Raw genomic sequence first — 25,444 nt, 5'->3', positions numbered from 1 at the left:
GCATTTATATTTGATGTATATATATGAATACTATGAAATGTTAGTTTTCTTACATTATGAATAAATCGATACACCCTTACCTCACTTTATTAATTATCATTAAATTAAATTTTAAATATGATTCAAATCAATTTTAGTTAATTTAATTCTGTCAAATCAATGTAATACTAATTAAATTAATTTTAGTTAATCAATTCTAATTTAATCAGTTTAATTTTGATCAAATCTTTTAATTAATTTACTTAATTTTAGTTAACTAAATTAATTCTAACTTAATTTTAATTAATCTCATTATTCTAATTAAATTTAATGAATCTAACTAGTTTTAGCTTGAATATATGATTAAAATACATTGTAACTAATTTAATTAGTATTTAATATTTAAATTATTTTTAAAAATTCAATTAAATTAATTAAAAATCTGTATTAATTTCATTTATTAATTTAAAATCAGAATTTAATTTAATTATTATAATTATTAACCAATGTTAATTAAAAATCTAACATAATTTAATTGGTAAAATTAATTAAATTCAATTAGTTTAATTAATTAAGTTATTTAAATTAGTCTAATTAATTAGATAAAATGATTAGTTATCGATAAATTACTAATAACAATTAAAGATATTAACTTGATACGTATTTTGTTACATATTAATTTAATGTTAATTAATAATATAGTTTTTTAAGTAATAATTAATACATATGTGTGGCGGGTAGGAGTCGCGACTTCCTATTTTGTACTTGGTGGCAAAAGGTGATAACGCTCATTCCAAGCGCCCCTCCTATTTTGTACTTGCAACAACAATGAAGATGCAAGGGAGGATAAGTACTCTAGTTTCCTTATATAAGAACAAGGGAGACATACAAAATTGTGCAAACTATAGGGGTATTAAATTAATGAGTCATACTATGAAACTTTGGGAAAAAGTAATAGAAAAAAGATTAAGGAAGGAGACCACAGTAACAGAAAATCAATTTAGGTTCATGCCTGGAAGGTCGACAATAGAAGCTATACATCTCCTTAGACAATTAATTGAAAAATATCGGGAGCAAAAACAAGATCTACACATGGTATTCAGTGACTTAGAAAAAGTTTATGATAGAATCCCAAGAGAAATTATATGGAGAATTTTAGAAAAGAGAGGTGTTAGCGTAACATATATTGAATTAATTAAGGATATGTATGAGGATGTAATGACCAGAGTAAAAACTTCAGGCGGAGTAACTGAAGCATTTCCAATAAAGATAGGGTTACATCAAGGATCAACCCTAAGTCCCTATCTTTTTACACTAATTATGGATGAACTCACTGCGCACATTCAAGACACAGTACCGTGGTACATGTTGTTTGCAGATGATATTATTTTGGTAGATGAGACACGTGAAGGAGTAAATGCTAAACTAGAATCTTGGAGGGAAACACTAGAAGGGAAAGGTTTTAAGCTTAGTAGATTAAAGACAGAATATATGGAATTTAAATTTAGCAATATTAGAAGTAATGAACAATTGTTAAGATAGGAGAGGACGAGTTGCTCGGAACCGAGAGATTTAAATATTTAGGATCATTTTTACAAAATGATGGAGGGATTGAGAGAGACGTCTTACATAGAATACAAGCAGGATGGGTGAAATGGAGGGCGTCGGTGTTTTATGTGACCGTAAGTACCTCTTAAACTTAAAGGTAAGTTCTATAAAACCCGTTAGACTGCTATGTTATATGGAGCTGAATGGTGGGCTTAGAAGATGAGTTAGAGATGAGGATGTTAAGGTGGATGTGTGGACATACGAAGATGGACAAAATAAGGAATGAGAGCATTAGAGAGAAAGTCGGAGTTACATCTATTGAGGACAAACTCCGAGATACACGTTTAAGATGGTACGGACATGTACTTAGACGACCAATAAATGCTCCAGTTAGGCGATGTGAAACTATGATAAATATGCATATCAAACGAGGAAGAGGAAGATAAAAAAAGACTTGGTTAGCAACAATAAAACAAGATAAAATTTATTTAAATATAGATGATGATATAATAGGAGATAGAGCTCAATGGCGTAAAAGGATTCATACAGCCGACCCCACCTAGTGGGAAAAGGCTTAATTGTTGTTGTTGTTGTTGTTGTTGTTGAACAACAATGAAGATGCAGGACTCTGCTGCCCGTGTGAATGTTCAAAGAGGACATAGAATGCCACTCATATTTCTCCTTATGAACGATGAGAATGGCGATTAGCATATTAGACTCCAACTTCTCCGCTTTCACCGCTACTAAATCTCTGATTTTTCTCATGTTGAGCTTTATTTCTTTCAAATATGGTCATTTTTCCCATATCAATTTCCCTTTGAATAATCTAAATTTCACAAATCTTGTTGGGGTGACCAATTTCTCGCTCAAAAGAGGATCAATATCTGCCAATTGATCCTTTTCAGCTGATTCTAAATAGGATCAACTGATTCTGCTAACCATGCTTTGCATTATCTAAAAATGCTCGACTTGAAAGTGCTCATTAAGAACATGAGTGGTTGTAGATATGTAGATTTATTGGCCATTGTGGGAAAGAGATGAACTATGTAATCTTAGCACAAGAGGGAATGTGTTTGCACATATATTTGTGTACACATTTAGCACTAATTTGGCTTTAAGTTTATGTGATACGCCGATGGATGTTTTAATAATAAACATTCACTTGCAACCAAGAAAGGTTTAGTAGAAGAAAGAGTAACTAATTCTTGTATATCAGTAAAATGCAATCTGTGATTTCATCTACTATAAATTGTTTCCAGCTTGGATCAAATAGAGCATATAGTTTGGAAATCATAACACAAGCTAGAGAGGAATTAAAGGTAGAATGTTATGGTGACATGGAATTACATGGAATTCAATAAGAAAGATAGTTCCCATGGTAGCCCTACAAAGATTTGCAATGTGAAAAATAATTTTTGCTTGATTCATTTAATAAAAAGGAACTTAATGAAATTTTATTTTTAATATTTTTTCTCTTAGAGCGGACTAAATTTTTCTGAGTATGAAACATTAAATTAAATTTTGATGTCCTAGCATGTAACTTCTAAGTATTAACTTAAATACTTAGCAAGTGATTGGCATTTAAGATATTAGTTATAAAATCACCTATTTTACATTGGCGCACGATGAAGTTGTTGCTATGTGACCCAAAGGTCACGGATTTGAATCCTAGAAACAGCCTCTTGCAAAAAAGTTAGGTAAGGCTGCGTACAATGGATCCTTCCCCGGGACCCGCATGGCGGGAGCTTCGTGCACCGGGCTGCCCTTTTTTTTTGTTTTAACCATAGATTAGAAATTTCGATTAACATACGTTGTTTGATATAGTTCAGTCATTTTTTTATTATTTCGAAAGTGTATGCATACTGCATATGTGCTATACACTAGGCCAACTAAATACTACTTGCATTCACCTTTAAGATCTTGCATATGAAAGCACCAAATTGTGTTTCTATCTGTTTATAATGAAAAGATAAAACAAAGAAATGTTCATATTCTTCTTTCATCAAGAAGATCCATATTATACAAGAATAGTCATAATTGATGGTGTCAAGGTACCTAAATTCAAATTTTAAAGGAATGCTACCAGTATCCAATACCCAGAATATCAGAGTGGACTTAATCTATTAACTGACTATGAAAAAGCACTGAAAAAGTTTTTGAAGATTTGAGAACCTGGGACCTTCTATAATATTCAAGCCTAGATCTCCTAAGCGACTCTGTATTTTAAAAGAGAGGAATCGGCCACTACAACTAATGAATATGCAATCAAATTCAACCAGTACATTGCTAGAGTGACAGTGATTAAATAAGATGCTGGTTTTGGTTCACTGTTTGTAAATTTGATTCATGTAAGCAAGCTTTAAATTCTGCTATTAAATATGAGAATTACTTCTGCTGCTAGCCATCTGGAACCTTTTTGTATATCTCTCTTTAACTAGCTGTACCTTAGCTACAGTGATTGTGTTATTCAGTAAGCATTTCTTTCTAGTAGGTCATCTGTATTTTTAAAAGTTACTAAAGATGCACTTTTGAGAACTATTCTACTTCATTTAGTCATTATTCATGATGAAGTCCTTGTATGTTTTTTTTTTTCCTGAACAGGCCAAGGGCTATAGGGTTGGGCCTGTCTATGATGATGTGTTGGCAATGGCATGGTTCTTCTTGGAGTTGATTGTGAAATCAATGGCCTTAGAACAAAGTCGTCTGTTCTACCACAGTCTTCCTTCAGGTACTTTAACGATGTTAGAGAGATTTTAAGTAAAATCAAACATCTTGTGCCATTGTTTGTTGACACAAGTAATCTTGCTTGAATGTTACAGATTGTTTTATAGTTGGCAAACTCAGTTGATACTGTAACAGATTGATTGAGCTGGATTGGGATCAGTTTCCAATTTCTTGGGAACAGGTTGAGAGTTGCTATAATTATGAAACTGAACCTTAATATATTTCATCTTAAACATATTGTTGAGGGTTGCTAGAATTCAGAAATTGAAAGCTTAAATCTATTACATCCTATCTAAAGTTGATGGAATTGTGCAAAATTTGAAAGGAATCAGGAAGTCAATATTGGTGGATTTTAGTCAACCAAAATCGAAACGTTTCTTGCCAACCTAATGACTGAAATTGAAATCCTTTCAAACGAACAATTAGGGTCAAGAATAGAGAAAAAGAGAAGGGTAAAAGGATACTCAATCTAGAAGGGAGAGGAGAAAAAAACTCAGATCCACTGATTGCCTTCTTCCTTTAGCAGCAAATCAAAGACATTCTTTCATGGCGACGCAAGGTGTGATTATCAATAACTTGCTTTCCTTTCTTGGGTTCCTTTTGGGGTTCCTTTTTCAGGCATCGTGTGATTTGAGAAGGCTCTAGTAAATTAGTAAACGCAAGGAGGTAAATAAATCATTTATTAGTTAACAATTTATCACTTAATGAAACTAATTAATTAGGTGTGTAATTGATCAAAATTAGATTAAATTAAACTCAATTTTACTAAATCAGTAACTAATATCAGATTAAGTGTTTGATTTAGATTAATTTGATATGATTAACTAAAACCATATTAATGAGATCAATTTAACATAGATATAATTCAATGGTTAGCCTCAAGAACTTGAATAAAACCCCCTGGGGGAAATATATAGGTAGGGCATTGATTCTCTTCCTCTGCCTTGTTGCATGCTGGTGGACTACTAATTGAATTGATTTCCGTTTGTAGGCTGTAAAAACAGCTTATATCCAATGTTTTTTTTTTGCTGGATGAATATAAAAGTATATTAAAGCTTAAATAAAAGGCTCTAAGGCACAGTTGGGCCTTGAATAGGATTTTTCTAGGTTGATTGCTTGCTTTTCATCCTGTTGCTACTTCCTATCTACAGTTATCGTAAGATCAAATCAGGTTCCATACTAATTTGATTGAATGTACTCATTTTATCAGATCAAGGTATTCATTTTAACTAATTTAATTTATTTATTAAAAAATAGATTTAATTGCATGAGTTTAAATTTAATTTAAATCAGAATCAATCAAATTTATTTATTTAAAATTTAACCAAAATTATATTTAGTTTAGTTATATATTATTCAATTAAAATCAAAATTAGGATTTAATTTAATTTAATTAACTTAAATCTGATTAATTTAATAAAGGTATACTCTGATTAAGCTGATTCATTGTAACTAATTTAATTATGTATTAAAAAACTTAGATTTAACTAAATCAGATTAAGCCGAATTTAGCTTAACTGATTTATTTTATTTATTTAAAATTTATTGAAAGACATATTTAATTTGATTATGATTTAATTAAAATTAGCAAAAAACGAATTTAATTTAATTTATTTTGTTTAAAATTTGATTAATTAAATCTGCTTTTATAATTAATTAAAATAGAATTTATTTAAATTAATTAATCTAATATATGAAAATAAAATTATATTTAATTTAATTAAGTCAAAATAAATCACATTTGTTTTTATTGATTTAATTTAAGCATTTAAAATTAGATGCTACTAAATTTGATTAAACTGAGATCCAATTAAATCAAATTTACGTCAATTTAATACATATTAAGTTTAGATTAAAATATATTAGATTGTGGGACCAGACATATCTATGTTTTGTTTTGTGCAGTACTGGTGGATCCAGCTCCTCGAGTGTTCATCATAGATATGCATTGCCTTATCACTATGTGTCATTGACTTTTAAACATCATTGCTGTTGAAGATGTTATAAACAGGAAGTTCAACTTGTGTTATGAGGCTTTTCACAAATGTTTTACTTTGCTACATTTTGTTTAGGTGAAGATGTACCACCCTTGCAGTTAAAGGAAGGTGTTTTTCGGTGTATCATACAGCTTTATGATTGCCTCCTGACAGAGGTCCATGAACGTTGCAAAAAGGGTTTAAGCTTTGCAAAACTCTTGAATAGTAGTCTGGCTTTCTTTTGTTATGACTTGTTGTCCATAATTGAGCCACGCCAAGTTTTTGAACTGGTATGTATCTCCTTGTGTTCTTTTCCTTGGCAAGGTGGTGTTTGTTATTTAATGAAATGGTGATCAATTACTATCTAGAATTTTTCTCTTATTCAGATATGCATGGATGATAAGTAATTTTTCCTTTATTTCTGAACCATTAAAATATTATCCAGGATCAGTAGTTGGTTTTTGTCATAAGGTGTCTGGAATTTCATGAATGTAATTTTGTTTTACATACATATTTAGAAAGTTATTGTTTGTAAAAGAAGACAATTAAGGAACCATGATGGAAAAAGAGACCCAGGAACCTTTGGGCTTGTTTCCTTGTGGAGAAAAACGAGAGGGTGTAGGAAAAGTGGGGCAGGTTACGAGTTACTCTCTGTTTCTTCAGGAAGAGGGAAAGTTTTCTCCCATTTTTCACCATTTGGCTTTCGAAAATACAAGTATTATGTTGGCACAATCTAGAAGATCCTGGTACACAATCAAGAAAGGATATTTGCCAGTGTCTATCACAATCTGCAAATCCAGTCAACTAACAATGGTAATTCTGCACTATAGAAGAGTACATAGATGTAAAAACAACTTATTTTATTGAATTCCATTCATTTAAGATGAAGCACTATGTTATTACATCCTTCGAAGTTTCTATGTAAAACTATATTAGTAAAATTTGCTTGCTCATAAAAATAAGAACATGTTTTGTTCTAAAAAGGAATATGTGTGGAAGGAAATTAAAATCAACTACAAATATTCAAGATAAAACCAGTTTTCAGCGTAGTTTGTAGATATCTTTGAGCAACCAAACCTTAAAATTCCATCTCTGCCTGTGCATATGAAGCCTAAATAAAACAGTGAATGAGCACAATTGTGCACAAGGAGGTTCAGGATAGATTTGTAGGAATTATCTCTTTAGACATACTTCAAGAAATATAAACATGTTAAAGGTATTTTAACCATCTTCAAATCATTTAATTCTAAACTATCACCATTTATCCAACTTATGATATCATTATTTTTCAAGATTTGTGTGAAATTCATCTCTTTAATATGGTGAAATATAATAGTCATATCCACCAATCATAATAGTATCATAAGATGATATCCACTGATCATAACAGCAACAAAAGATACATGGGCTGATGCCCCCCAAAAGCTGAAGCATATTTATAAATGTGTTGATGAACTCCTGGGGCATTGGTGCAGCGGCAGAGCACCTTCTCAAACTCCGGGCACTTAAGGATTAATTCCCAGCTTTGGTGAATTAACGGATGAATTTCCTTTAATGGACAGTTGACCTAAAAGTGCTGGGTTGATGGGTCGTTTGCTGTGAGCGCTTCCCGATTTATCTGAGTGGTCGATGGGAAACTTCTGTGGGGTTGGATCAGTCACCCCAGGATTAGTTGGCGTAAGCTGGATACATGTGCCAACTAAAAAAAATTGAGAAAAAAAAGCCTTTGTTGCCGCATGCACAAGGGTCCAAAGCTTAGCAATAATATAAAGATGCGCTAAAGTCCCCAGTTCTGTACTAAATGAGCTAAAGCCGCTATGCTGGAGCATGAAAAGTTCACACCACAAGAAACTCAAACTCACCAAAAAAAAATTCTTAAATTGGAGGATGAATATTACATGGGATCCTAATCGTTTTTATAAACTATAATTGGACTAATTCTTCATAAAATAGTGACCTAGTTTATTCCAAAATATCTCTAATAGTAATTCTCCCCTCCTGGTTTCACTGCTATGACAGATGTACATGAACATTGGTTGCTTCACAGAAGTTGCCCATAGACTCCTCATGATGCAGCTTGAAGAAGTTGAGTAAATAATAACAGACGAATATCTGCAATTTGGAAGATGCAAATTGATCTAGCAATTTATTGATTACTTAGCCCACGCCTATGTTCTAACTTGTCATTTGAACAAAAAAAAATTGCACTGCCATTTTAACATATACACACCTCCTGTTTAATGAAAATACAATAAATTTGATGAATAATCATTTAACCCTAACCATAAAATCGAACATACAAGTTCTAGAATTGTTAACTAATAAGGAGTATGTATCGAAAGAAATGAAGATTAAGTATTGGAATAAATAATTCTCTTTTGTGGAAATTTTGTAGATCTATACTGATTCCTGGAATGGACAAACAACAGTAGATTATGTTTCTAGAAATTGAAGAAAAAAAACTGCTCATAATGAAGGAGAAGGTGAGGGTGATACTGCTCCTAGTGGTAGGAAAAGAAGTAGACATGGTAATAGGCGAACTAAGAATCTACGACCTATGAAAATGTTTCTTTAAAGATAGTATTTTGATGGTGTCCAGAAAAAGATATCAAAAGGTTTTGGCAGGTTTTGACTGTGGATTGTAATGTTGATAACAACTGGGGTGGGCAATCACTTTTAAGGTCTGTGTTTACAGAGAAGCAAGAACTATGCTTTTATTTTGTTTCTATAATGTTACATAGACTAATTTCGGCTCCTGAAACAGAAATGGATGTGAAAACTTAAAACTACGTTTGCCCAGCAAGGTTGGAGGCCTCACCCGTAAAAGCAGTAAGAGCAGTCAGAAAAGCATCTGCAGCCTTGGATTGCAAAACATAATGAACATAGATAGAGAATGCTGAGAATCAATCCAACAGTTATCAGATTGATTGTAGAACTTATGAGGAATAATCAGACTTAAGGTGGTGACGATTCTTTTATGAGCCTCAGATATTCTGCCTACATGCAACAGATGGAATGTTGATTGATGGAGAAGTATGCACCACCACAATTGGTACACTAGGAAATAACTATAAGACTGTTGAACTTATCGTCAATGGGGATCATCACCAGTTCTTGGGGAAGCAGATAGCAACCTTGTTGGCACATATGGTGGCTTGTACATACAACAACTGATCCAATCTCCATGGGATTCTGAAATTAAGGAAAGAAGTTGTTATGGTGGGTTGGGTCTCAACTGGACTCTGAGGGATCAGTGAGAAGAGAGAGAAATGAGGCAGTACATGGATCCCGTGCAGTCATAGTCATAATTAGGAAGCAAGGGATGGAAATGCCCACAAATTTGCTGGATCTGCCAGTGGGTGAGGGGACCACGGAGGTGGGGTGGCAAAGTTTGGGGAAATTTGACACAGGTGCAGGCATGCAGCTGCCATAGAGGCATAGGATCTGAGCTAGATGCATCATGGCTATTGGGGAGGCAAGCATCCTTGTTGAGGAAAGGCGGTTATGGATGATCTTGAGCATCAGCAAGAGGTGGAAAGATGGGTTGATTGTGCATACTGGAGAGGAGATGCTCAGTCATGAACATGGTGGAGGATTGGGCACCATGAGACTTCATGAGTTGTGACTGAAGCATTGAGCCTCAAATGCATTGACAGGGAGGTCAGCTAGGCTTTGTGTGAGAGAAGTCTGGAACGATCAGAGCTTCTCATAGGTTGCACCTCTAGGCAGAGAGAAAGTGAGGAGAGAAGATCACGAGATGTGTCTTAGAGGAATACCATTTTCTAAAAACCCTAATATAAATGGGTGGCTTTGATATCATGTAGAATTTATGGAAGGTAGAATAATTGGATTGCTTATATTAATGGATAACCATTAAATGGATATGTATAGGATTTGGACATAACCCTAAACCCAAACTACTAATGCAAAACTGAACCTGCTAGACTAATAACACTATTAATATTAATACTCTTATAACATACAACACCTCATACCAACTCACTATGTTGGTCTGCTCTAAAATCCTACTGCTTCTTCCACTATTTTGAACATTGCTAATATCTTTCCTGCTGATGATAGTTTTGTGGTGGATAATTCTACTTTGGGTGAGGTTCAGTTGGCATGAATTTTCTTGTATAAAAGACCTGTTAGATATTGGATCATTTTATTGAATTTGGTATTGTCTTTTAACACGAGTCATGTATACCAGCAAAGATCCTTTCATGTATAGGTAGGTTTATACATATTGCAACTCATTGATAATGGCCCTAATTAATGTAATGACCATAACAAATACATTGAACTAAGTGACAATGACTTTTGTATTTGTTCTAGACTGACATACCTAATCAGTGTAATCTCTTTTTTCTTACTAAAAAAATGATTTAAGCACATTTCCCCCTTCTTATTTGGTTTTATTCTACTCTAATTTCCTTTTTCTTTATGGTTTTTCAGGTTTCATTATATATTGACAAATTTGCTGGTGTTTGCCAATCAATTTTGCATGATTGCAAGCTGACATTTTTGCAAATTATATGTGATCATGATCTCTTTGTGGAAATGCCTGGGAGAGATCCTTCGGACAGGTAGAATGAGCTGGTTTCTCCTTAATTACAGTTTATGTATTGATATTGAACCTATGCCTCTAGATTTCTGCCACTATTTTACTTATAATGTTTACAAAATTGTGATGATAAGGAAGATGTTTCTAGAAATATATGATTCAAGATTTTGCATAGATATGCATTGTTCTTCCCATGGCTTAAAGTGCCATGATCTGTCAGCCGGAACAAACATAATTTGCCATTCCAACCATTGACTTGTGTGCAAGTAGACTTCAACACTGGAGACTTGCAAGTTGACTGGTCTTCTCACTTGAGAATTCCCAAGTGGTGGTAGTGTGTGTAGCGAAAACAAAGGAACATAGAGAGATCAAGGAGAGAGACTGGTACAAGCACCCTGAATGTCGCACTATGGGTGTATCAAATTACAATTAAAGTTACCGAACACCTCTATGCCAATGTAGCAAAGGGATGACTCAGGCCGTTTCTCAACGAATGTAACGATAGGATGATAACTCTAGCATTGATGTGTTATTGCTTAGGGTTTTATATCAAATTGGGGGTTCTAAGAAATGAAACAACAAAACGAGTATGAAATTAAATCTAATGAATGAAAGACAATGCAAGGAAAGGAAATCTAGCCTAACCTAAACTACGATTGCACAGGAAAGTAAAAACACATCAAGTGAACATATGGCGAAACGAAACCTAGAGCATATAACAAAATCTAAACTAATTGCATTCAAATGAAAAGCTTAAACATAATGGGTTGAACACTAACAAAGCAAGGGAAACAACTAACTAAGGAATTACCAAACTAAAGCCTAACCACTTAGAGAAACATTCCATCAAACAACTTGCATGGATCATCCTATTAGAACCAAATACATGAAATCCTAATCATGTGAACCGAATCAATTACAAGCATTCAAACATGAATTCATTCAAGCGATCAACACATCAAAGTAATGCACTAATCCAGATCAAATCGACTTCAAGTAGTGTTTGGGGAAATTTATCGAACACTTGGCAAGCGTCAAACAATTCAAACTTAATACATGACATCTTAGGCATGAAACATTGGATCTACTACAATCAATCAAATATGGAGATCAACCAACAACTAAATGAAACAAAGCAACACAACAAACAATCAAATCCAAGCTTCCCGAAGAAGGGATGTTACGATTTGGATGGATGCGCTAGTGTCGGGAACTTTTAAGGACCTGTACTGAGCTAGGAAGGACATAATCTAGGATGAACTGAGGCTAATGGTGGCTGATCGGAGAATAGATGATCGGCCGGCGGCGGTGAGAAGGTGGTGGAGCTGTCGGCCTTGGTGGTGGAGAAGAGGATGTTGTGCGTCGATTGGAGAAGATGCGTGATTGAAGACGATGATCCGAAGAAGAGGCACCGTGCTTCGCCAAATGGCATTATTGTTCCTCGTCCCATTTGATCAGATAGCTCTGATTAATCCAGATCTAATGGAGCGGCTGAGATCGGATCTAAGTGGGTTGTCAAGATCAATAGATCCCGATAGAGGGTCAGGATGACTGGATCAGAATGGGTGACTCAGATCATCCAGATCTATATTCATGGCTCAGAATCAATCAAAACTTTAATGAACGGCTGGAATGGATCAGATCGGACCCCTTTGATTAAATTGCTTCAGATCTTGATGAAGGGCTCAAACGTTTCCCGATTTGGCTCCACCACTGACCCAAGCCTTTAAGCCCAATTTGATCTAACTTGGGTTCAATTAAATTGTCATCTTGATTCCCTATAAATAATAATTGCACAAATTTAAGTAAAAATACATAAAAAATAGGAAGAATTATGCCAAAGCCCTAAAAATGAATTTAACTTGTTGTGAGAAACAAGGGTAGATAAGTCTTTTTATCTTTTGTAAATAAGTTGATGCTGCTTAGGGTTGTGTGGTTATATAAACGATGTATTTCTCCTGAAATAGGGATGATTTAAAAATCTCTTTATTACAACATGGTATCAGAGCAAAGTTTCTGATCCCTAACCCTAACCGCCACCGCCTGGCGCATCTTCTTCCTCTCTGCCCTAGCGCCGACCAAGCTTTCCCTTCCCTTCTTCATCGCTCGCGTGTTTGGCCTCTGGTTTCCTTGGTTTCCTGCTGCCGACCACAAGCTGCGCCCTCTCTGCTCGCGCACGCGGACGCCCTCTCTGCTCGCACACGCCGCGCCCTCTCTGCTCGCGCACGCGGACGCCCTCTCTGCTCGCGCACGTGGACGCCCTCTCTGCTCGCGCACGCTCTCTCTTCTCGCGCACGCCGCGGACGCCGTCTCTGCTCGCGTACGCCCTCTCTGCTCGCGCACGCCGCGGACGCCGTCTCTGCTCGCGCACGCCGCAGACGCCTCCCGTCCACCCAACGCCGCGGACGCTGCCATCGGCCAGAGCCACCAGCAGTAGCCTCCAGTAGTGTCGGACAGAAAGCACAAGAAGCTGCCTCCTGTTCCAGAGTTCTCTGCCTCCTGCACTTCCCCTTTCCTTGTCGCTCTTGGCTGCTGCTGCTTTCTCTCTACCGCGTTAAGGGATCGATCAACTGCACTTCCCCTTTCCTCTTCTCTTCAGCCTAGTCTGCTGCCGCCGCCCTTCCAGAAAAAGAAACATATTTTTTTTTGTGATCTTAATGGCGGACAACGCTAGCGAATCCTCTGGGATTTCTGTGAACCCTATGTCTTCTTCAGGACAGGTACAACCAGTTTTCACAATGATAGGCACTGGAGGATCCGGTCTTCAGATCGTATCAGAAAAATTGTCTGAAACAAATTATGCATCATGGGCAGTTGCTGTTGAACTTTATGTCGAAGGCCATGATAAACTTGATATTCTTCATGGCACTAAAGTAAAACCAGATGAGAAGGATCCTAGCTTTCGCACTTGGCGGCGTGACAATATTCAATTAATGACTTGGATGCTTAACTCTGTTAATTCTGGCATCAAACAAGTCATTCTTCATAACAAAACAGCGTACGACATGTGGAAGACACTAGAGCAGATGTATGGACGTCGACATGATATGCTGCGTACCTATCAGATCAGCAGTTAAATTTTCAAACTTGAACAAGGTTCTATGTCCGTCACCAATTATTTTGCTACTCTGAAGGGGTTGTGGGATGAGTTTGACTACTACCGGATGGAAAATTGGAGTTCCACGGATGATCATCAGAGATATTTAAAGCTTCTGGAAAAAGACAGAATTATTAAATTTTTAGATGGCCTTACTGCAGAGTTCGAAAATTTAAAAGGGCAAATCCTCCCTCTCTAGAACAGGTTTACTACAAAATTCTAAGTGAAGAAGGTAGAAAAAGGACCATGAACAACAAGGGGATTTCCGCTGTAGGCCCTCCGATCGGGGAGACCTCTGTCTTTATTGGTTCTGCAAACAAGTTCTGACCTGGGGGAACTAAAAGACAAGGGGACAGATTTTGTCGGCACTGCAAGAGGACTAATCATGATTCAGATTTCTGTTGGGAAAAATATCCAGAAAAGAAACCTGAAAAATTTAAGCACAACGCTAAGAAGGCTCCTAATAGTAGTAATATTGCTGTCCAAAAGATAGAAAATAAAGAGACTATTGGTTCCTCTGTACCTTCTACCACTGGACTGTCTTCTACTGATTTAATCTCCAGCATCTTCTCTCTCGGCTTCAGGCTTCATCTTCGGCCTCTACTCCTGCAGACTCTACTCCCTCTCAGGCGCGCACAGGTATTCGTGGTCTGGGATTAAGTGTTACTGGTCCCAGCTTTTACAGCCCCTGGGTCATTGATTCATGCCGCTAACTCCTTTATTTCTTACTCTTTATCCTCTGGGCAGGAGAAAGTGATCATTGCAGATGGAACCAAAGCCACTGTTGCTGGCAAAGGTTCCATAAAACTTACAGATCATTTTTTCCTATCCTCTGCACTTCATGTTCCTTCCGTCTCTATTAATTTACTTTCTGTTAGTAGCATTACTAAACAACTACACTGCTCCGTAACCTTTTTCCCTGATCATTGTGTCTTCCAGGATCTCGAGACCAAGCAGACGATTGGGACTGGCCGTGAAGTAGGGGGTCTCTATTATTATCAGCTTGAAACAACATCTGCTCTGAAATCTGCGGCCAAGTGTTTAGAAACTAAGCATCAAGAAATTCTTTTGTGGCATTCTCGGTTGGGACATTTGTCTTTTCAGTCTTTGAAAATTTTATTTCCTAGTCTTTTCTTTTCTATTTCTCTTCAGTCATTTCAATGTGAAATCTGTCAGTTGTCCAAACATTGTAGAACACATTTTTCTGAGTCTTTAAAGAAGAGTTTATCTCCATTTGATCTTGTTCATTCGGATGTGTGGGGGCCCTCTCCTGTGACTTCTTTGGATGGCTATCGATATTTTCTCTCCTTTATTGATGACTACACCCACTGTACATGGCTTTATTTGATGAAAACCAGGGACGAAGTTCCTCGTCTTATTCAAAATTTTTGTAGAATGGTTGAAACCCAATTTAACTCAAAGGTGAAGATTCTTCGTTCTGACAATGCCCGTGAGTACTTTGCCCAGTCTCTAAATACTTTTCTTGAGGATTTGGGAATTCTTCATGAGTCATCCTGTCCCTACACACCACAACAAAATGGAGTGGCCAAGAGAAAGAATCGTCATATTCTTGAAACAGCCCGTGCACTTTTATTTCAACGTCACTTACCCAAATATTTCTGGGCTGATGCTGTTCTTGCAGCCGCTTATCTCATCAATCGATTGCCATCTAAAGGTCTCGGGAACCGGTGTCCTCTCACTATTCTTCATCCTGGTGTAGAGTTGTTCTCCCTTACACCTCGGGTTTTTGGTTCTCTTTGTTTTATTCATGTTCTTGGTCCCAAGTCCTCTAAACTTGATCCTCGTTCTATACGAGGAGTTTTTATAGGATATTCTACTTGCCAGAAAGGCTACAAGTGCTTTGATCCTATTACTAGGACGAGATATATTTTGAAGGATGTTACTTTTTTTGAGTCTGAGTCCTATTATTCTCCTCAGTCTCATCCTCAGGGGGAGAATATTACCTCTTCCTTTGTACCTCAAGTGGTTCCTCAAGTGATTTCTTCTCCTATTCCACTGGATGTCATAGAAAATAGAAAAGATGCCCCACCACTGGGAAAAGATGCTCCGTCACTGGGAGCACAGTCTTCACCAGATATTATTACTTACAAACGACAAAGACGCAAGCAAGAACCTACTATTGATCGGCTAGTTGAATCGGATGCTCTGGCTCCTGATCCTGTGAAGCAGTTATCCTCATCAGTTGAGTCAACCGCACCTCTAAATATGAATGAGCTGAACCTTCCGGTTGCTGTTAGAAAAGGTGTCAGGTCATGTACTCAACATCCTATCTCCAACTACGTTTCATATTCTCGTTTGTCTCCTTCATATCATGCATTTGTTTCACAGTTATCAAATCATGCTATACCTTCTTCCTATTATGAGGCTGTAAGGGATTCAAGGTGGCAGGAAGCAATGAACGACGAAATGGAGGCTCTTAACAGAAATGGTACTTGGGAATTAGTTGATCCCCCGAAGGGGAAGAACTTGGTTGGTTCTAAATGGGTCTATGCTATCAAGTATAACTCAAAGGGTGAAGTGATTAGATATAAAGCCAGACTTGTTGCCAAGGGATTTACCCAAACATATGGGGTAGATTACTTGGAAACTTTCGCACCAGTTGCAAAGCTGAACTCTGTCAGGGTAATTCTTTCTCTTGCTGCTCAATATGATTGGCCTCTATTTCAGTTAGATGTCAAAAACGCCTTCTTGAATGGTGACCTTTGTGAAGAAGTATACATGTTGCCACCTCCTGGAATTGAAACAAAAGGAAAGGTTTGCAAGCTAAGAAAAGCTTTGTATGGGCTTAAACAATCTCCTAGAGCATGGTTTGATAGGTTTTGCAAAGTCATGATTTTGTTTGGCTTTAAACAAGGGAATGCTGATCATACACTCTTTATAAAAAGGAAAGGGGACAGCACTACCATTCTTTTGGTTTATGTTGATGATATGATAGTTACAGGTGATGATGAGGTAGAAATCCAGACTCTTAAGTCCAAGTTAACATCAGAATTTGAAATTAAAGATCTTGGGTCATTGAAATATTTCCTGGGCATTGAAGTTGCTCGATCAAAAAAAGGGATCTATGTGTGTCAGAGAAAATATGTGTTGGATTTACTCAAGGAGACAGGGAAGCTGGGTTCTCGGCCAGCGTCTACTCCTATAGAAGTAAATCATGATCTTACTAGTTCTAGTGGGGAAGATCTTACAAGTCTGGAAAAGGGAACGTATCAAAGGCTGGTTGGAAAATTACTCTATTTATCTATGACTAGGCCTGACATCACCTATGCTGTTAGTGTAGTAAGTCAGTACATGCATGCTCCTAAGACTATCCACATGAAGGCCATTGACAGGATTTTAAGGTACTTGAAATCATGTCCTGGAAAAGGCTTGCTGTTTAAAGGAGGTGGTGATCTGAAGGTGGAATGCTATTCTGATGCAGACTGGGCTGGTTCTCGAGATGATAGAAGGTCCACTTCTGGCTATTGCACTTTTTTGGGAGGAAACTTGGTAACTTGGAGGAGTAAGAAACAAAATGTTTGTGCACGGTCCAGTGCTGAAGCAGAATATCGAGCCATGGCACATGGTCTTGCAGAGATGTTGTGGTTGAGTTTTCTGTTGACAGACATAGGATTAAAGGTTGAATTACCTCTCAAGCTGTATTGCGACAACAAGGCAGCAATCAATATTGCAAATAATCCAGTACAGCATGACCGGACTAAACACATTGAGATTGATCGTCACTTTATTCGGGAGAGACTTGATTCTGGAGAGCTATGTCTGCCTTATGTTAAGTCTGAGGACCAACTTGATGATATGTTTACAAAAGCTATACCCCAAGCTGTGTTCGACTCTTCTCTTAGCAAGTTAAACATGTTTGATATATATGTTCAACTTGAGGGGGAGTGTTGTGAGAAACAAGGGTAGATAAGTCTTTTTATCTTTTGTAAATAAGTTGATGCTGCTTAGGGTTGTGTGGTTATATAAACGATGTATTTCTCCTCAAATAAGTATGATTTAAAAAATCTCTTTATTACAACATAACTCAATAACATGATATAGATTAACAATTAACCATATGAGAAGATTAAAACGTGGAAATTAAGGCTAAAATAATATGCAAAAAATGGTGTTATCAATTCTCCCACACTTATTCTTGCACATCCCGAGCAAGCAAAGAAAACTAAATACAATTAAAACATCTCCCAATTATCCCCGAACAATACTTTGAAAATAGTAAAAGAAATTTACCTAGGACCATCAAATTTACAAGGATTAAAACATTCATAAATCCAAACTTACACCAGTCAAACAAGCATGGTGATATCAAACTACTGACTAAAAATGAAAAAAGCTTCACAAGGTAACATCTCATTTCTAGCTCTAAAAACATGTGCAAATGTGGAGTTCCACTCAAGGGCCTACTCATAACATTTCACTACCATAAACTTACTTATTTTCTACTTCTCCGCCATTGTAAATACATAACATACATGAATTAAAAAGGAGATATTAAGAATTGAAATAAATTCAAAAGGAAATTGAGCTAAACAAACAAAATGGTAAGAGAGGAAAGATTTCAATGCAAGAATTAGAGAGTTGGAAGAATAAACCTGATGAGTTAGCCTAATGATGAATATAAATATACATCCACTAATGAAGCCTACTCAATACTTATCTTCCATGTCTTTGGTCAAATGTACTTCACTTTGTTGGCTTGTTCTAGCTTAACCTCCACACTTCACATCTCTTAAACCGACCAGCTTTTCAATTAGCTCAGCAGGTAACCACAATTACATCAACCTCAGAGGTAGCTAGCTCTGAAAACTTGAACCAAATCAGTCCCAAACTGCAATGGTCAAGTATTTAAACTCAACATTTCAATCCCTGCTACTTCCTCAGATCAATACCTTAAGTTTTTCACTGATTATATGACTGTAAAAGAAGTTTGCATGAAGCATTTCAGATTGATACACCACACTGCAATTTTCTTTTCCATTCAAATTCATTATTTCGTAGCACTACTGTAGGTAAGCTTCCATGAGATCACATTTGATTCATTTTCAAAGAACCATACAGTCCAGCAATTTCAAATCCAAATCATAGGTACTGGCTGTTATTGCTAAGAGTTCAGTTTCAGTTTCAATATTTACTGTGGTTCAAGCTTCTAATAATGAAAGAATTGAAAAAAACAATGACACCGATTGATAATAAATGTGTAGGAGCTTCCCTTGAGGTTGTCATTAATAAAAAATTGTAACAAAACTTGACTTATCAAAACCAGGACAGATTTATTTTGGCATACTCAGAATTTTTCACAGCTCAACTTCTCAATCTCTCTTGAGCCCTGTTTTTTTTCTTTTTCTTTTTTCCGTTGTGCCATTAACATTTGTTTCTAGTATATCTTGAGATTGGCATCAACTTGCATCAATTTGGAACCAAAATTAAGCTTTTGAAAATCACAGCCGCCCACCCCAACTCAATTTACAGCAACTCACAGAATTTTTTTTCTGTCCTTTTTTTTTGTGCCATGAATCAACTTGGTATTCTTCCAGAATTTCAGAGAATAATCCACCTTAGATGCTTCTCCGTTGATTCTAGTAGAATTGCTGGAATTCAAGGATTTTAGGGATCAATTTAGGACTCAAATCTCAAATTCAAGAACTGGCTTCAGTTTCAAGATCTGGACTCCCTGGAATCTCAGGTCAAGCTATGAGGTTTAATATTGAAAGAAGATCTCATTTAGCACCAAATCAATAGGGGCTTGAATTCAATTCATTTCGGATCAGAAAACAGCTTGAAAGATTCGCACAAACGGGCACATCTCCTGTATATTGTCTCACTGCTGCAGCTTTCAGCATTCTTCATTTCTGCATCTCCTTTATTGTTAAAAAAAAAATCTCAATCAAGCATCTCTTGGAGGTCGGCAATAAGAATTCCATATTAGCAGCTCTGAATTACTGGAAATGCAATTCAATTCCTGCATTTCTAACTGCATTTCTGTTTTGGTACAGATTTCAAAACATAAAACTAGAATTCTAGTAACAGCTTATTAAGATGTGTTTCCCTCATTTGTAACTGGTACCTATTCCTTGGTTAAGAGGGAAATGAACTCATTTCATGTGATTGGGAAGACAAACAGATTTGATGTCCCACAACAGCATCTTTTCATCCTTTTAACCTACAAGTGCCAGATCTCCCATTTGCAACTCTATTCTCAAATTCTGCAACTTGCTTCATTTCTAAATTTTTTCTTGGTTTTTTTTTTTCACAATTTTTGTTGTTTTCTCTTTTTTTCTTTCCCTGTCAACATAATGTAGCCTTCACAAACAAATGAAACATCAAATGACTCTTTAAACCAAGTCATTGACTTGGACCAATCACTGTTCAGAAAATTTGTAAGGAACATTGGCACAGACAAATTCAAATTAATACAAAGCTCTTGTATCACTATGTTTTTTTTTTCTTTTCTTCTTTTTGAACTGAACTAAATTCTCCAAATGTTCCATCTTTTAACAACTCAATCCCACAAAACTATGAGCCAACCTAATGATTAAATAGAATCCTCAAATTTGGTTGAGATTCTCACATCATGCTAAAAAATCCCACACTTCAATGCTCATGAAAACATCCACAATCTCCAACATATCCTAACCCCTCCCCCACACTTAGGATTTGTCCATCTCAGGCAAACAAACATATCAAGTTATTAGCCAAACTCTCAAGGAGATAGGGCAAGCAGAGAGATGATTAAAGATAGAAATGATATATGAAATTGTTTTTTTTCTTTTGAAGAAAATTGTGGGAAGGAAATTGAAAATTATAAGGAAATAAGAATGAAAAATATCCTCTATCATTTTCATACATGCATATGTTACTATGGTTTCAAAAAGAAGCAAAGTAAGTTCTAGAGTATTGCTATGAGTGTCATCACACAAAAGAAAAGATATGCAACTCTGATAGTTGCATTAGTTTTTTCTTAATAGATGCAACTTGCTCTCTAATGCTCTCATTTTCTTATTCTGTTCATCCTCGTATGTCCACACATCCACCTTAACATCCTCATCTCTGCAACTCTCATCTTTTACTCATGTGTTCGAGTCATAGCCTAATATTCAGCTTCATATAAAATAGCTGGTTTTGTAGAATATTTCTTTAAGTTTTAGAGATACTTTACGGTCATATAAAACACCCGACGTTCTCCTCCATTTCAACCATCCTACTTGTATTCTATGTAAGACATCTCTCTCAATTCCCTTATTGTTTTGTAAAAATGATCTTAAATATTTAAAGTTCTCGGGACAACTCGTCATGTTCTATCTTAACAATTGCTTTTAGTTATTGTTTGTAAAGAAGACAATTAAGGAACCATGATGGAAAAAGAGACCCAGGAACCTTTGGGCTTGTTTCCTTGTGGAGAAAAACGAGAGGGTGTAGGAAAAGTGGGGCAGGTTACGAGTTACTCTCTGTTTCTTCAGGAAGAGGGAAAGTTTTCTCCCATTTTTCACCATTTGGCTTTCGCCTAGATTAGGCAAAAATACAAGTATTATGTTGGCACAATCTAGAAGATCCTGGTACACAATCAAGAAAGGATATTTGCCAGTGTCTATCACAATCTGCAAATCCAGTCAACTAACAATGGTAATTCTGCACTATAGAAGAGTACATAGATGTAAAAACAACTTATTTTATTGAATTCCATTCATTTAAGATGAAGCACTATGTTATTACATCCTTCGAAGTTTCTATGTAAAACTATATTAGTAAAATTTGCTTGCTCATAAAAATAAGAACATGTTTTGTTCTAAAAAGGAATATGTGTGGAAGGAAATTAAAATCAACTACAAATATTCAAGATAAAACCAGTTTTCAGCGTAGTTTGTAGATATCTTTGAGCAACCAAACCTTAAAATTCCATCTCTGCCTGTGCATATGAAGCCTAAATAAAACAGTGAATGAGCACAATTGTGCACAAGGAGGTTCAGGATAGATTTGTAGGAATTATCTCTTTAGACATACTTCAAGAAATATAAACATGTTAAAGGTATTTTAACCATCTTCAAATCATTTAATTCTAAACTATCACCATTTATCCAACTTATGATATCATTATTTTTCAAGATTTGTGTGAAATTCATCTCTTTAATATGGTGAAATATAATAGTCATATCCACCAATCATAATAGTATCATAAGATGATATCCACTGACCATAACAGCAACAAAAGATACATGGGCTGATGCCCCCCAAAAGCTGAAGCATATTTATAAATGTGTTGATGAACTCCTGGGGCATTGGTGCAGCGGCAGAGCACCTTCTCAAACTCCGGGCACTTAAGGATTAATTCCCAGCTTTGGTGAATTAACGGATGAATTTCCTTTAATGGACAGTTGACCTAAAAGTGCTGGGTTGATGGGTCGTTTGCTGTGAGCGCTTCCCGATTTATCTGAGTGGTCGATGGGAAACTTCTGTGGGGTTGGATCAGTCACCCCAGGATTAGTTGGCGTAAGCTGGATACATGTGCCAACTAAAAAAAATTGAGAAAAAAAAGCCTTTGTTGCCGCATGCACAAGGGTCCAAAGCTTAGCAATAATATAAAGATGCGCTAAAGTCCCCAGTTCTGTACTAAATGAGCTAAAGCCGCTATGCTGGAGCATGAAAAGTTCACACCACAAGAAACTCAAACTCACCAAAAAAAAATTCTTAAATTGGAGGATGAATATTACATGGGATCCTAATCGTTTTTATAAACTATAATTGGACTAATTCTTCATAAAATAGTGACCTAGTTTATTCCAAAATATCTCTAATAGTAATTCTCCCCTCCTGGTTTCACTGCTATGACAGATGTACATGAACATTGGTTGCTTCACAGAAGTTGCCCATAGACTCCTCATGATGCAGCTTGAAGAAGTTGAGTAAATAATAACAGACGAATATCTGCAATTTGGAAGATGCAAATTGATCTAGCAATTTATTGATTACTTAGCCCACGCCTATGTTCTAACTTGTCATTTGAACAAAAAAAAATTGCACTGCCATTTTAACATATACACACCTCCTGTTTAATGAAAATACAATAAATTTGATGAATAATCATTTAACCCTAACCATAAAATCGAACATACAAGTTCTAGAATTGTTAACTAATAAGGAGTATGTATCGAAAGAAATGAAGATTAAGTATTGGAATAAATAATTCTCTTTTGTGGAAATTTTGTAGATCTATACTGATTCCTGGAATGGACAAACAACAGTAGATTATGTTTCTAGAAATTGAAGAAAAAAAACTGCTCATAATGAAGGAGAAGGTGAGGGTGATACTGCTCCTAGTGGTAGGAAAAGAAGTAGACATGGTAATAGGCGAACTAAGAATCTACGACCTATGAAAATGTTTCTTTAAAGATAGTATTTTGATGGTGTCCAGAAAAAGATATCAAAAGGTTTTGGCAGGTTTTGACTGTGGATTGTAATGTTGATAACAACTGGGGTGGGCAATCACTTTTAAGGTCTGTGTTTACAGAGAAGCAAGAACTATGCTTTTATTTTGTTTCTATAATGTTACATAGACTAATTTCGGCTCCTGAAACAGAAATGGATGTGAAAACTTAAAACTACGTTTGCCCAGCAAGGTTGGAGGCCTCACCCGTAAAAGCAGTAAGAGCAGTCAGAAAAGCATCTGCAGCCTTGGATTGCAAAACATAATGAACATAGATAGAGAATGCTGAGAATCAATCCAACAGTTATCAGATTGATTGTAGAACTTATGAGGAATAATCAGACTTAAGGTGGTGACGATTCTTTTATGAGCCTCAGATATTCTGCCTACATGCAACAGATGGAATGTTGATTGATGGAGAAGTATGCACCACCACAATTGGTACACTAGGAAATAACTATAAGACTGTTGAACTTATCGTCAATGGGGATCATCACCAGTTCTTGGGGAAGCAGATAGCAACCTTGTTGGCACATATGGTGGCTTGTACATACAACAACTGATCCAATCTCCATGGGATTCTGAAATTAAGGAAAGAAGTTGTTATGGTGGGTTGGGTCTCAACTGGACTCTGAGGGATCAGTGAGAAGAGAGAGAAATGAGGCAGTACATGGATCCCGTGCAGTCATAGTCATAATTAGGAAGCAAGGGATGGAAATGCCCACAAATTTGCTGGATCTGCCAGTGGGTGAGGGGACCACGGAGGTGGGGTGGCAAAGTTTGGGGAAATTTGACACAGGTGCAGGCATGCAGCTGCCATAGAGGCATAGGATCTGAGCTAGATGCATCATGGCTATTGGGGAGGCAAGCATCCTTGTTGAGGAAAGGCGGTTATGGATGATCTTGAGCATCAGCAAGAGGTGGAAAGATGGGTTGATTGTGCATACTGGAGAGGAGATGCTCAGTCATGAACATGGTGGAGGATTGGGCACCATGAGACTTCATGAGTTGTGACTGAAGCATTGAGCCTCAAATGCATTGACAGGGAGGTCAGCTAGGCTTTGTGTGAGAGAAGTCTGGAACGATCAGAGCTTCTCATAGGTTGCACCTCTAGGCAGAGAGAAAGTGAGGAGAGAAGATCACGAGATGTGTCTTAGAGGAATACCATTTTCTAAAAACCCTAATATAAATGGGTGGCTTTGATATCATGTAGAATTTATGGAAGGTAGAATAATTGGATTGCTTATATTAATGGATAACCATTAAATGGATATGTATAGGATTTGGACATAACCCTAAACCCAAACTACTAATGCAAAACTGAACCTGCTAGACTAATAACACTATTAATATTAATACTCTTATAACATACAACACCTCATACCAACTCACTATGTTGGTCTGCTCTAAAATCCTACTGCTTCTTCCACTATTTTGAACATTGCTAATATCTTTCCTGCTGATGATAGTTTTGTGGTGGATAATTCTACTTTGGGTGAGGTTCAGTTGGCATGAATTTTCTTGTATAAAAGACCTGTTAGATATTGGATCATTTTATTGAATTTGGTATTGTCTTTTAACACGAGTCATGTATACCAGCAAAGATCCTTTCATGTATAGGTAGGTTTATACATATTGCAACTCATTGATAATGGCCCTAATTAATGTAATGACCATAACAAATACATTGAACTAAGTGACAATGACTTTTGTATTTGTTCTAGACTGACATACCTAATCAGTGTAATCTCTTTTTTCTTACTAAAAAAATGATTTAAGCACATTTCCCCCTTCTTATTTGGTTTTATTCTACTCTAATTTCCTTTTTCTTTATGGTTTTTCAGGTTTCATTATATATTGACAAATTTGCTGGTGTTTGCCAATCAATTTTGCATGATTGCAAGCTGACATTTTTGCAAATTATATGTGATCATGATCTCTTTGTGGAAATGCCTGGGAGAGATCCTTCGGACAGGTAGAATGAGCTGGTTTCTCCTTAATTACAGTTTATGTATTGATATTGAACCTATGCCTCTAGATTTCTGCCACTATTTTACTTATAATGTTTACAAAATTGTGATGATAAGGAAGATGTTTCTAGAAATATATGATTCAAG

General features: G+C 36.2%; 1 protein-coding gene across 1 annotated transcript in view; it reads left to right on the top strand.

Annotated features, from left to right (window-relative positions):
* Positions 1 to 25,444, top strand: part of LOC121976896 (guanine nucleotide exchange factor SPIKE 1-like) — a 135,359-nt gene that overhangs the window by 49,561 nt on the left and 60,354 nt on the right. The window contains exons 20-22 of the mRNA XM_042529296.1: positions 4,129 to 4,255; positions 6,324 to 6,517; positions 10,683 to 10,813. Of these exons, the coding sequence (XP_042385230.1) occupies positions 4,129 to 4,255; positions 6,324 to 6,517; positions 10,683 to 10,813 (452 nt within the window). The remainder of the gene's footprint in view (positions 1 to 4,128; positions 4,256 to 6,323; positions 6,518 to 10,682; positions 10,814 to 25,444) is intronic.

Source organism: Zingiber officinale, chromosome 4B (assembly GCF_018446385.1).
Source record: "Zingiber officinale cultivar Zhangliang chromosome 4B, Zo_v1.1, whole genome shotgun sequence".
Lineage (NCBI taxonomy): Eukaryota > Viridiplantae > Streptophyta > Magnoliopsida > Zingiberales > Zingiberaceae > Zingiber > Zingiber officinale.
Note: the sequence above shows the minus strand (reverse complement) of the source record. Positions and strands in the feature narration are given on the sequence as shown.